We start from the raw sequence: 12,498 nt of genomic DNA on the forward strand, positions 1-12,498 counted from the left end.
AACTTCAAATTGATTTTCTATCATGGTAATAAAGCTTTTGAGAGTTTGTAAAGCATTACTTTTAGTACTTAATAATTGAGTCCAAGTAGCTCTACTAAAATCATCTACAATGGTCATGAAGTACTTAAAATGGTTATATGTTGGTGTACTGTAAGGCCCCCACAGATCAACATGAAGTAGTTCAAAAGTGTGTGATGTTAGGGTGGTTCTTGGTTTAAAAGAGAGTCTTTCCTGTCTTGCCATAGGACAAATGGAACACATAAAAGGCTGTTTGGCTGAGAATTTTACAGGAATAGAGGAAATATTTCTCATTTTGACAAAAGGTACATGTCCCAATCTGTTATGCCACATAATATCTACATGATTTTTAGCACATGGTATAGTTTTGGAAATACAAAATTTTGGACAGGAGACATAATTTGATGCATCAGATGTTGAACATGAATATTTCTTATTGAGAATAGGGAGAGTACATTGCTTATCATCTAGAAAATGAATGTGTCTTTTGTTATAGGCATTACAAGAATTACATGAAAGCATATTGCATTTTGAAACGTTGTAGGAACTCTTCAAACAACTTGGACACAGGAAATAGAGACCCTCTTCTGCACTACCAATCACCAGAGGCCTCTTCATTGAAGGGGCCTGCATGAAACAAAAATTTTTGGTGAAACTGATAGTGTATTCTGAGTGTGAAGTCAAAGTATGAATATAAATCAAGTTATATTTAAAAGATGACACATACAAAACTTTGTCTAAATTGATCATGGGTCCTAGTGCTACACTACCAACCTGTGTCACCTTAACTTTGTATCCATTAGGTAAGGCAACTAACAAGGGATATGGTAAAAGGGTGATGTTATGTAGTAGAGATATATTGAAGGTCATGTGGCTTGAGGGTCATGTGTCCAGTATCCATAAGTCAGACTTGTTTTTGAAACATTTACATGACAGTTTTCCAAATTCAATAGAAGAAGTGCAAACTATGAAACCTGCAAAGTCAGTTGATGGTCCACTAGAAAGGTTTGAATTTATATTAGATACTTCTTTCTCATTTTTCTTGTGGAACTGCTGAAGTATGCCTTGAACATGACCATATTGGTCTTTGGTAAGGCTCACATTATACATTTCTTCATCTGTTCTCTTCCCAAGGGCAAAGTCTGGTGTGCAACTTGCATTTGCTACAACATTGTTCCCAGATTCCCTGTTGCTCCTTTGGTTTCCTTTGCGAAAATTGTTAGGCCCTGGAATCGAATTGTTTCTCTGATTTGTATTTGAACCAGCTGGATATCCATGAAGTTGATAACACCTCTCAGCAAGATGACCAGTCCTGTTGCAGTGAGTGCAAAATTTGTCCTTGTATTGAAGCTGAAAATGACCATGTGAGTTATTAGGAGCATAATTTATTTTGTAGGATGAAGGAGGCCTGATATTTCCAGTTGATGAAGAAGGCCTGATTTTTCCAGCATATAAAGCAGTAGATTCTGCATTAAAAAGGCCAGAAGGTTTAATTTCCCTTTAGTGTTCATCTTGAACTAGTAGAGAAAAGGCCTGAGCCATAGTAGGCAGTGGATTCATTATAAGTATACTTCCACGAATAACTGTGTACATCTCATTCAATCCCATGAGAAATTGGATTAACCTCCTATCTTGTTCTTCTTTGTGAGTAAGTGCCTTTGCTCCACAAATGCAGCTGCAAGTGCACTGAGCTTTGGCATTTAAGGTACTTATCTCCTCCCATAGCTTTTTTAGCTTGGTGTAGTAACCTGTAATGTCAAGAGATCCCTGCGACAAGTCATTAATTTCTCATTGGATCTGGTATAAATTCGCACCATTTGTTTGCTCATACCGATCCTCCAATTCCTTCCATAATTCTGCAGAATCCTGAACATACTCAACACTATCAGCAATTTCTTTAGACAGTGAATTCAGAATCCAAGAAGTAACAATGTTATCACATCTCTCCCATTGTCTGTATGATGGATCATTTGATCGAGGACGTGGGCAGTCTCATTAACAAAGCCCAACTTGTTCTTCACTGAAAGTGTTCTCAGAACACTACGCCTCCATGAACAAAAACCTACTCTAGTAAATTGAACTGGTACAAGCATTGCTCCGGAGTTATCAGATGGATGTATATAGTAGGGATGATTGGAATCGATTGTACTACTAGTAGGACCTCCAGATTGGTCAGAACTTGCAATAGTATCTGTCATGGATGAGCAGAACCAAAATCCAGAAAACAGAGAAGAAGAAGAAGAAAAAAGTTGCAAGAAGCAACTGCAGATCAGGCCACAATTAAAACCAGAAACAAAGAAGAAGAAGAAGAAGATTACAAGATGTAATCGTACACAGAGTTTCTCAGATCGAGCAAAGCTCTGATACCATATCAAGAAGCTTAAAGCTTCGAAACAATGGCAGTCACAAACAACAAGAACTAAGGCTGAAATAGTGAAGATGATTTTGTAAAATGTAAAAGCTTGGCTTGATCTTATGTATTAGTAGAGTATATATGGATTACATAGAAGCATCTAGATGATTAAAGAATGTAACCAACTATACACATTGAAAACATGTGATAACTAACTCTCTAACTAACTTTCATAACTAATTAAACTAACTATTTGTACAATGCAATGTTAATATTCAATATTCAAGATAGATGAATCTACAATTAATTTTTAATCCTACATTTTATAATAGCAATATTATCTTTATTTTTACTATTTTCAATTGCTTATATTTCTTTTTGGTTTCTAAATTTAATAATAATAACAATCTTAGTCTAATTTTTTGCTATTCTGTTACTCAATCTCCATTTTTCCTCTAATAAATTAGGGATAGTTTGGTAACAGTATAAAATAATTTTTATCCGTATAGTGGAGTTTGTATACTTATAGTACAACCTTTTGTACGTGGATAATTTTGTATAAAAGCACATTTTTCTATCACAATTGTAGGAGAAAAATCGGCGGGTAAAAGAATTTTCTAAATCGATAAATTCATAATTAACTTTTAGTTTTTAAATTTTATAATAAGAATGTTATTTTTACTGTTCTTCTGATTGACTATATGTATGTTTGTTCCTAATTTTTAAATAACAATCTTAGTCTTATTTTGTGTTATTCTATTTGTTAACTATATCTGTATTTGTTCCTAAAATTTATAAAAATATCAAGTTTATCTTTTTTGTTTCATTATTGATGGACTCGACCTCTATTTTTCCTCTATAAATAGTCTTTACCCTCTTTCAATTTTTTCATAGGTATTCCTTCTGAATCAGAGTAAGCAATCCATATTCTCTTTGAGTTAAAGTAAGAAACTAAAGAAATTCTATGTCAAAATAAGACGTTTAAAATTTTAGTCGTACAGTTTTAATTTAGAGCGAAAATTAGGTATATAGCATTTTTTATATTAATATTCTCAAGCTATAGCATTAGAGTTTATGTTTCAACATATATCATTTAATATAGCAAGTTATAGCATATTATTAAATAATAAAAGGTTGATTTTAAATAATTTAAAACATTTGTTTTAAAAAAAAATGAAAGAAAAAAAGGGACCAATTTTTAAATGGAAAATCGCATCTTTTATTATTTAAATAAAAAACATTTGTAAATGTATTAACTGATTAGCACATATTAATGAAATTTTTTAAAAGTCAAATCAATTATTTACCTTAAAACGCTCAATTTAGTTGAAACCAAATTAAATTTTGATTTGATTCCTTAAAAAACTCTAACAAATTGAAATCTACGTAAAAGCTATTTTTTTTTCAATTTTTGCGATTCTCTTAGTTTTCAGCAGATAGCATTACGTTTTTTTTCCAGTAATTGAAGATATTTTACCATCGAAGAAACGTGATTTTTCTGTTATGGACAACATTATATCTATATTAATTAAACCTTGTGAAAAGTGAAATTCATCAGGTTGGTATTTACTATGTTGTTTGTTGGTTTTTTTTTTGGGTTATTTAAGAATCTAAAATATAGATTATTACGTGTTTTTGTATGAAACAGTGTTTTGATATAAACCATATTTGAAAACAGCACGTAACAGTATAGACGTTTGAATTTTAATAAAATTGAAGATTCGAGTAATACGTGATTTATGAAAAAAATAGAAAAATGAAATTGATCGTACAATGTGTTTAGTAACTAAATGATGTGGACTGTTGAAGTATGACATTTGGATTCATCGTGTATGAAATTTATATTATTCTGTTTGTATGAATTTTATTTTGATGAACATGGTGTTGTTTTTTTTTTTTGGATGATGAAATTATGATTTTTTTAAAGTATGAATTATGTTATAAATAGAAATTTTTGTATGTTACATGATGTAAATTTTTGTTAATATTTGTGTATGAGTTGTATGTGAATTATGTATCATTTTCGTATTTAGTATATTTGAATAGATGTTTCTGTTTGGCAAAGGAAGGTAAATGTTGATTTAATTGTGTATGAAATGTATATGAAATTTGTATTCTTGTTTTTAGTTAGTATGATATGAAAAGAAATTTAGATATGCATGTGATGATGAAAGTTACAATAATTGTGTATGAAATGGGTATGAATTTTTTTTGTGTATGAACTATCTTTTAAAGTTAATTTCGATATGTTATTGGTTGTTGAAATGTGTATTAAGTGTGTATAAATTAGTTTGCTATCAATATGTATTATGTTGTAGTAATTGTTATTTTAATATTGTAAAACAGGTAATATGTCGATTTTCAGATGGAGGACATCATATATGATGTGTCTACTTTGTATAGTGGTCTAGTTAGTGCGATAATATCGTAACTTAATATAGATTCTAATATAAGTGCTATTGAGATAAAATATATTGTTAGTGATATGTGTCCACCTATTAGTATTCACAATGATGTTGGGGTAAGTTTTTTTCTAGGTCAAAAGAAAGTGAATTTAGATTTCTTTACAAAATATTCACTGTACATCTCTTGAAAAATTGTAAGATGTATAATCAAGATTCTGGAGTTGTTACTTATAGAATACATTCTGAAGTTAGTTTAACACAAACTAACGTTGATTTGTACTCCAACAATTCTATCCGTTTGATCGGAGTGAATTTTGGATGGAGATGTCGATGAGAATATTGAAGGAGATAATTATGTAATAAGTGACCATTCCAATCTATTTGTAGATGAGAATCAGATTTACAATAATAGGAATACACTTAAGAAGGTGATGAGGCATGTTGGACTTGTCAAAAAATTCAGTTTTTGTGTAGCGCATTGTAATGCATCTAAGTAAGTACACTTCATTGTTTTAAGTTATGTTTTTTATTTGATTTGTTTTGCTGTATAAAGTTTACATGTATATTTTCTTATTTGTGAAACAGTTATCACCTGACTTGTCTTTCTGAGACTTGTTCTTGGATGATGAGAGAATCTAATTTGAATAATCAAATTTATTCAAAGTTAGGAAGTACAATGCTGAATACACTTGTTCTGTTAGAGATAGAGTGTATGCAGGACGTCAGGGAATAACTGACGTTGTAGCTATCTTAATAATGGAGAAGTATGTTGGTCCATCTACCATATACACTCCAAAGGATATAGCTGATGATATATTGAAATTGCATGGTGTTTCGCTAACATACATACAGGCGTGGAGAGATAAAGAAAAAGCAATAAAATTGGTGCATGAAGATCCGGCCAAATCATATGCCAAATTACCAGGTAATTTCGATGTGATGTATGAATTTAAAGTTTTTTTAATTGTAAAAATGAAAAAAAACGACCATACAGTTTGTTTTCAGAATGAATTGAAATTTTCTGTTAGTATCCCTTATGTATCAATTTTGTATCCTTTATGTGTGTAATTATAGTTAATAAGTATTAAAGTATGTATCCTTTTTGTATTAATTAAGTGTTCTTTCTGTAACCATTCAGTTATATATATGATGTTTTAAATTGTCGTATTATATAATTGCAAAAATTTCTGGTTATCAACACATAATGGAGCAAACATATCCTGGATCGATTTTGAAAATAGAAAAGAAAGAATGTGATAAATTCTTATACGCATTTGTTGCATTAGAAGCTTGTATTAGAGGGTGGGAGTATTGTAGGCCAATTATAGTAGTTGAGGGGGTTATCTACACAATGTTGACAGCCAACACGATGGATTCGGGAGGTAGTTTTTGATCCCATTATTTTACACTTATACAATATAATAAAATATGATATAAAGTATGTTTCTAATTTGTGTGATATTTTTTTTAAAAAAAGGATCATGTCATATACTACCATTGGCGTATGTGATAGTGGATTCTAAAAACGATTCTTTATGGACTTGGTTCTTTGAACAGTTTAAGAAAGCGTATGGAATTAGACAAAACATGTGTTTCATGTCAGATCGAAATGAGAGCATATGAAAAGTGACTGCTACTGTATATTCTTAATCTGAACATTATGTCTGCATATGACACCTATCATGCAATGTGTTGAAGAATTTCAATAGAAATACTGAAGCTTTGAAGATTTTATTTTTTACACTGCCAAAGGCTTATACAAAACAACAGTTTGAGACGATTATGAGAAAAATAGACCAGATAGATCTGCGAATACGACCACGCTTATTTCATATTGGTTATAGAAAATGGTCATGAGCTTACTCGAATTGTAAGCGCACGTGAATCATGACTTCAAACATCGCTGAGTCATTGAATAATGTTAACAAGTTAGCAAGGATGCTACCAGTAATTTCACTTCTTGAATTTATGAGGATAACAATTCAAAGATGGATTCACAAGCACAATGAGGAGGCTGATAAAACAACATCTTAGCTAACAAAAAAAATGATCTTTATCTACAGAAAAGTATTGTTTTATCTTGCAATATGAGGGTATGTTTTTTACTCTATTCAATAATACTTAATTGTATTTGTTTTTCAATATTTTTGGCATGTATATTAACAATTTCACGTTGAAACTTTTAATCAAGTGATACCTTCAACTGTTGATATGCATGCTGTAGCCGAAGGAGCAAAGAATACATAGTAAACTTGAACACAAAGATATGTAATTGTGGGAGATTTCAACATTATGAGATACTATGTGATCATGTAATTGCAGTTCGTAGATACAGAAAGTTGCATGAAGCAGATTTCTGTTATGCTTTTTATAACCTGAAGAATTTGAAAGATACATATGACATTCCTGTTGGACCTATCCATGCGAGAGTACATGGGATATACCAAGTTATATTTCAGAGCCTAAATTGATGCCACCTGGTCCAAAAAGATCAGTACACTACAAGAAATCATACTTTTAACGACCTAGTCATAACAACGGGATATGAATCCGGTTATTAAAGGTATATTTATAACGACAAAGTTTTTATTCCATCGTTATAATTCGATTTTCTATTTAACATCCACAACATGATAATATCATATTGTAGATAGAATTAGTATCCGGTCCTTAATAATAATAAAGAGCATTACATAAATAAAGTTATCCTCTTCCATCTTTCAACTACACACGTTTCTCCACCACTCTGACTCCTTTGTAAAGAAAACATTATTGATAGAGAATTCAGCAAGCAGATGAAGCATAGCAAGCCTTTCAAGAACAGCTTCTCTCCATTCCAGTTATAGAAAATAGAGTGATGTTTATAGAAAAATCTATACAACATTGCGTCTCTTCTGGGTTTGTTAGAGGAGATTCAACTCATAGGTTTCTGTACTTACTGCTCTCTCTCTCAATTTGCTGAAATGATAATATGCAGACGTGTTCTTGGAGTTCCCATATCTTCTTCCAGGTAAATTTGTTATTATATCTATGAATTTTTTATGCAATGAATAATTTATTTCAATTCTATATTTTTCCATATTTAGGTTTTCGTTTAGGCTTTTTTTTTTGTGTTCTTAACTTAAATAGATAAGTTGTAATAATAAAAAAGAGTGATGATGATAATTATTGATTAATCTGATAATTCTGATAAATAAATCTCCACAATTCTTTTGATTCAAATTCTTTGAAGTGAACTGCATCATTTAACCTCTGCTCGTCCTTTGAAATGTGTACTAATTATTTTATTTCTATTTTAATCACCTATTTTGTGATTCAAGACACTGAAAAACTTAAGTTTATGTACGAATAAGAATCAGACAGTTAACATGAATTCAAATACTTATAGCTACTTTTGTTTTATTGCATCATATAACATGTGCCAGTCATATGTTATATGTACTGAATTGCTGTTTATACTTTTCTCTATATATTTTTTTATAGTTCAACACACTTAAAAACTTAATCTGCAGCACTAATAAGAATATTTTTCTCTATATTAACACAAATTTAAAATACAATTTTATAGCTTCTTCCTTTTTTTGGTCTGCTCGTCATATTTTATGTGTACTCATTTGCTCGTTTCTGATTTTCTCTATGTTTCTAATGGTTAAAGACATGAAAAAACTTAAGCTGCCGCTAATCTAATAAGAATCCATCAGTTAACGTGAATCCAAATTGTTGTTTGATGGCTTCTTTATTTTTTGATTTGAAGGGAATTAAACATATCGTTAAACTAGGTAAGAGTACAGGGAGTTCTGTATTGCATAGATAATTCTACAGTAAATTAAAAGTACACTGTAATTACGGTTGAGTTCTATAGTGTGGGAAAAGAAGATTCCACTTGTAGAATTTTCTCTGTCGCATTGCCTTTTGGTTAACTGCAAGGGTGGGTTGAACAAAAAGAGGTTCTTCTCCCAAAGAAGATATTCCATTCAAAATGTCATCACTTAAACTTGTCTGACCTTATCTACTGCAAGCCTATTAGATAGTTGGTGGAGGATCCAACCATAATCATTTAGAATGTGACCAAACTATGAAGTAGGAGCATCTCTTAGACCAAGTACATGTGTCGCATTAATTTCGATGATTAATGTAAGTTGTGTATTAAGAAAGCTGAAGTCCATAAAAACGAGCAAGCAACGTAAACAATAAGCTGTAAGCAACACAAATAGTGTGTGTGAAATCCAAAATACATTTTCCTAAACAATAAGCTGTCAGTAGCAAAAATCAATGTCTGATCTCGTAAGTTTTACATGTATGATTTAGTATAACCAACTGGTCCTCCCCTGTCGGAAACAACATCAAAGGAGTTATGTTTTTGAGGCAACCATTTAACATCAAAGGCCCTGTCGAACACCAGTTATACCTGGGATGTAGTTTAAGACTTTCATCGGGTTTGCTGTGCAATGATCAAGAATAACCTAATATCATTACCTGAATCTATCTCACCTCTTGATTATCCTATCCTAACACCTTCGGTATCATTCATCTCTTTATATGATTCATTTGAGGCTGGCCTCATTCATTCATTGGGAACTTTAACTTTAACCGACAAAGATCATGTGAGCATCATGAAATCCAGTGTCTCCCCCACACTGAAAAGAGGTGGAATCACCGGCCAAAGTGATTCAATAACATGCTAGCGTATATGGGAATTTAACCCCGCCAGATCCCTATAGTGGCAATATAGGTTCAAAGACTAGGAGATGTATGGAGACCCATACCAGGCAAGCCGGACAGTCTTATCTCATGAGAATTACGTGAACCTCCGTCCTTTCCTAAAGAAGGCATCACCACTCATAGCTAGCCTATCGGTGCTCGGTATAAAGTTCCATTACATTCAACTTATACATCATAGAAGTTGGCTTCTAGTATGAGGACATCATAGCTCAATAGATGATTTCTCATCTCATCATTAGTATTAAGTGTTTTAAACTCAATATTTTCATTAGAGTATTCATAGAGACTGGTCTCTTCATTATCTTACACTCACATTGGTAAGTACGTATTGGTAACATTTACTTAGGCTCATTTGAGATTGCTCTCATCATATACATTAGCCTCACATAATGGTTGTCACCACATTCTTCATTTCATTACGTATATCTTAGGTCCACTTATTTTTGAACGTATGTTAAACTTATGTGTCTATACATACAAGCCATGGGACTTCATTTATAGTTCGTTAAGTGATTCTTATTTTTCTAAGATTATGTATTACAAGACTTATGTATCTTGTATATATGCCAAGATCTTTGATTTTTGATCTAAGTAGATGACATTATTCTTGAATATTTCACTCATGTATGACTTATGTATCAATACAGAGGTTTGGACACGAGAACCCAAATCTTGAATTATTTGGATATCATTTATATTTTTCATTGATTTTAGTTCTAATATTCATAAATTTAGAACTCTAAATTAAATCTCAACATTTTCGTGACATAATAAATTTTCTATTTTAATTAGAATTCTAAATTAAATTTCAATCATTTACATGAAAGAATAATTTTCTAATTTAATTAAAATTCTAATTTAAATCTCAATATTTACATAAAAGAATTAATATTCTATTTTTAATTAAAATTCTAAATTAAATCTCAATGTTTACATAAGAGAATTAATTTTCCAACTTTAATTAGAATTTTAATTTATTATTATTATTTTTAATTAAATTCGCTTGAATAGGGAGGTTGTGGGTTCGAACCTCCACAACCCCCTTATTTTTCTCTTAATTTCGTTTGGAATGGAGGCTGTGAGGTGGTGGGTTCGAACCACCGCAGTCTCACCTTTATTCCCTTAATATTTGTACTCCCCCTTTCAGCCTTGAGGTCGTAGGTTCGATCCCCACGCCTCGCATCCCCTTGTTATTCTTTTTTTTTCGCGAACTGGGGTCGTGGGTTCGATCCCCCGCCCCAGCATTCCCTTTTAATCCCCTTTTTTCTTTTCGCGAATGGGGGTCGTGGGTTCGATCCCCACCGCCAGCATTCCGTTTTTAATCTTTTTTTCCGCGAATGGGGGTCGTGGGTTTGATCCCCGCCCCCAGCATTCACTTTTTAATCTTTTTTCTCTTTTCACGAACGGGGGTCGTGGGTTCGATCCCCGCCCCCAACATTCCCCTTTTAAATCCTTTTTTTTGTTAAGGCAGCTGCAGGGAGGTCCTTGGTTCGATCCCTGCTGGCCTCAAAACGGTTTTTTTTAATTCTTTGACATCCAAAAATTTCCAGATTCTTTTTAAACCTATTTCTATGTTTTTGGAAATTTATTGCACTTTTTTCTGCACTTTTTCATCAAGTTTCACATTAGTTCTTAGGGAGATTTCATGGTTCATTCAATTCACTACGCTTCGTCAAAATGAACATCACATTGTACACCCATTTCACACATAAAAAAAATGATAAATACACAACTTATACACCCCAAAACAATGCCTAAAACACTGCCCTATACACACCCATACATCAACTTTTCCGATCATATTTTGATGATCATTATCGTGATTTTCCGCACATAAACACATTCATATTTAATTTAAACACATCATTCATGCAAAAATCTAGCAGCACAACATACCCATCCTACAAATTCGTTAGGGAGCTAAGGACAAGGACATACAAAGGGGAACAACCTTAGTTTCAAGAGTTTTAAGAGACGTTCGAAAGAAAGTACTCTTGGAGAAAGAATTTCATGAGAGAAACCCATACCTTGATCGATGTTCAAACTTTAATATTGATCCCCGAAAAACTCCTTTAAACCACTCCCAATTCACTCAACGTACACCTCACTTGACGAACCTCTCTTTGCCTTGACGTTTTGATTACTTTTTTTTTCTTTTACTTAAAAATTTTTGTGAGTTCTTCAAGCATGAAGAACTGTTGATATTGTGGCAGAAATAATGTGAGGATGATGGAGAACGTGAGAGAGAGAGAGTTAAGAAGCGTGAGAGAGAGAGGACTATTTGGATTAGGAGACTAATTCAAGAATTAGTCAAATAACAATTAAAATAAATAAATAGAAATCTTTTTTTAATTTATTTATTTATTTATTCATTTAAAATGTGAAAAGACCATTATGCCCTTAACTACTTATTTATTCTTATTTATATAAAATTTTATTTTTTTTATTTTTTTGAATCGTTACATTATCCCCCCCTTAGGAACATTCGTCCCCGAATGACACTACCATTACACATCATAATGCCAATCAGATCATTACTTAATTGCTATGTACAACTAGTCAATAGCAACAAAATACGAAGAGATAGAGAACTATAGCCTTACGAGTAGGAAGTCTAACCTCAAGAGTTGAAAAGATGGGGATATCGGGATCTCATGTCGGCCTCATCCTCCCACATAGCACCCTCAACAAGATGATTTCTCCACAATACCTTCACTGTGGCAATCTCCTTGTTCCTCAGCCGCTTGACCTGTCTGTCTAAGATCTCAACAGGTATTTCCTCATAGGACAAGTCTTCACCAACCCCCAAACCTTCTACAGGTAGGATTGATGCTGGATCACCTAGGCACTTCTTCAACATAGAGACATGAAAGACTGGATGAACAGAAGCTAGCTCCGCAGGCAATGCTAACTCATAGGCCACCTCACCCACGCGCTGTAGTATCTCATATGGCCCTACATATCTCGGACTAAGCTTCCCTTTTCTACCAAATCACATCA

At 32.4% G+C, this 12,498-nt stretch overlaps 1 protein-coding gene across 1 annotated transcript; it reads right to left on the reverse strand.

Annotated features, from left to right (window-relative positions):
* Positions 1 to 610: 610 nt before the first annotated feature.
* LOC138338921 (uncharacterized) lies at positions 611 to 2,216 on the reverse strand. Its single transcript, XM_069290007.1, has 5 exons — positions 1,959 to 2,216; positions 1,833 to 1,884; positions 1,590 to 1,766; positions 993 to 1,484; positions 611 to 645 (listed from the first exon to the last, which is right to left on the reverse strand). Exons 1-5 carry the CDS (start codon positions 2,214 to 2,216, stop codon positions 611 to 613), a joined length of 1,014 nt encoding a protein of 337 aa, XP_069146108.1.
* Positions 2,217 to 12,498: the final 10,282 nt, after the last annotated feature.

Source organism: Solanum lycopersicum, chromosome 10, assembly GCF_036512215.1.
Source record: "Solanum lycopersicum chromosome 10, SLM_r2.1".
Classification (NCBI taxonomy): domain Eukaryota; kingdom Viridiplantae; phylum Streptophyta; class Magnoliopsida; order Solanales; family Solanaceae; genus Solanum; species Solanum lycopersicum.

Excerpts from the sequence above, each read along its gene's own strand:
- LOC138338921 (XM_069290007.1), bottom strand. The coding sequence starts at position 2,216 with ATGACAGATACTATTGCAAGTTCTGACCAATCTGGAGGTCCTACTAGT. Across the intron at positions 1,885-1,958 it reads ATACAGACAATGGGAGAGAT|GATTCTGCAGAATTATGGAA; the intron begins GTGATAACATTG and ends GAGTATGTTCAG. Across the intron at positions 1,767-1,832 it reads TCGGTATGAGCAAACAAATG|GTTACTACACCAAGCTAAAA; the intron begins GTGCGAATTTAT and ends TTGACATTACAG.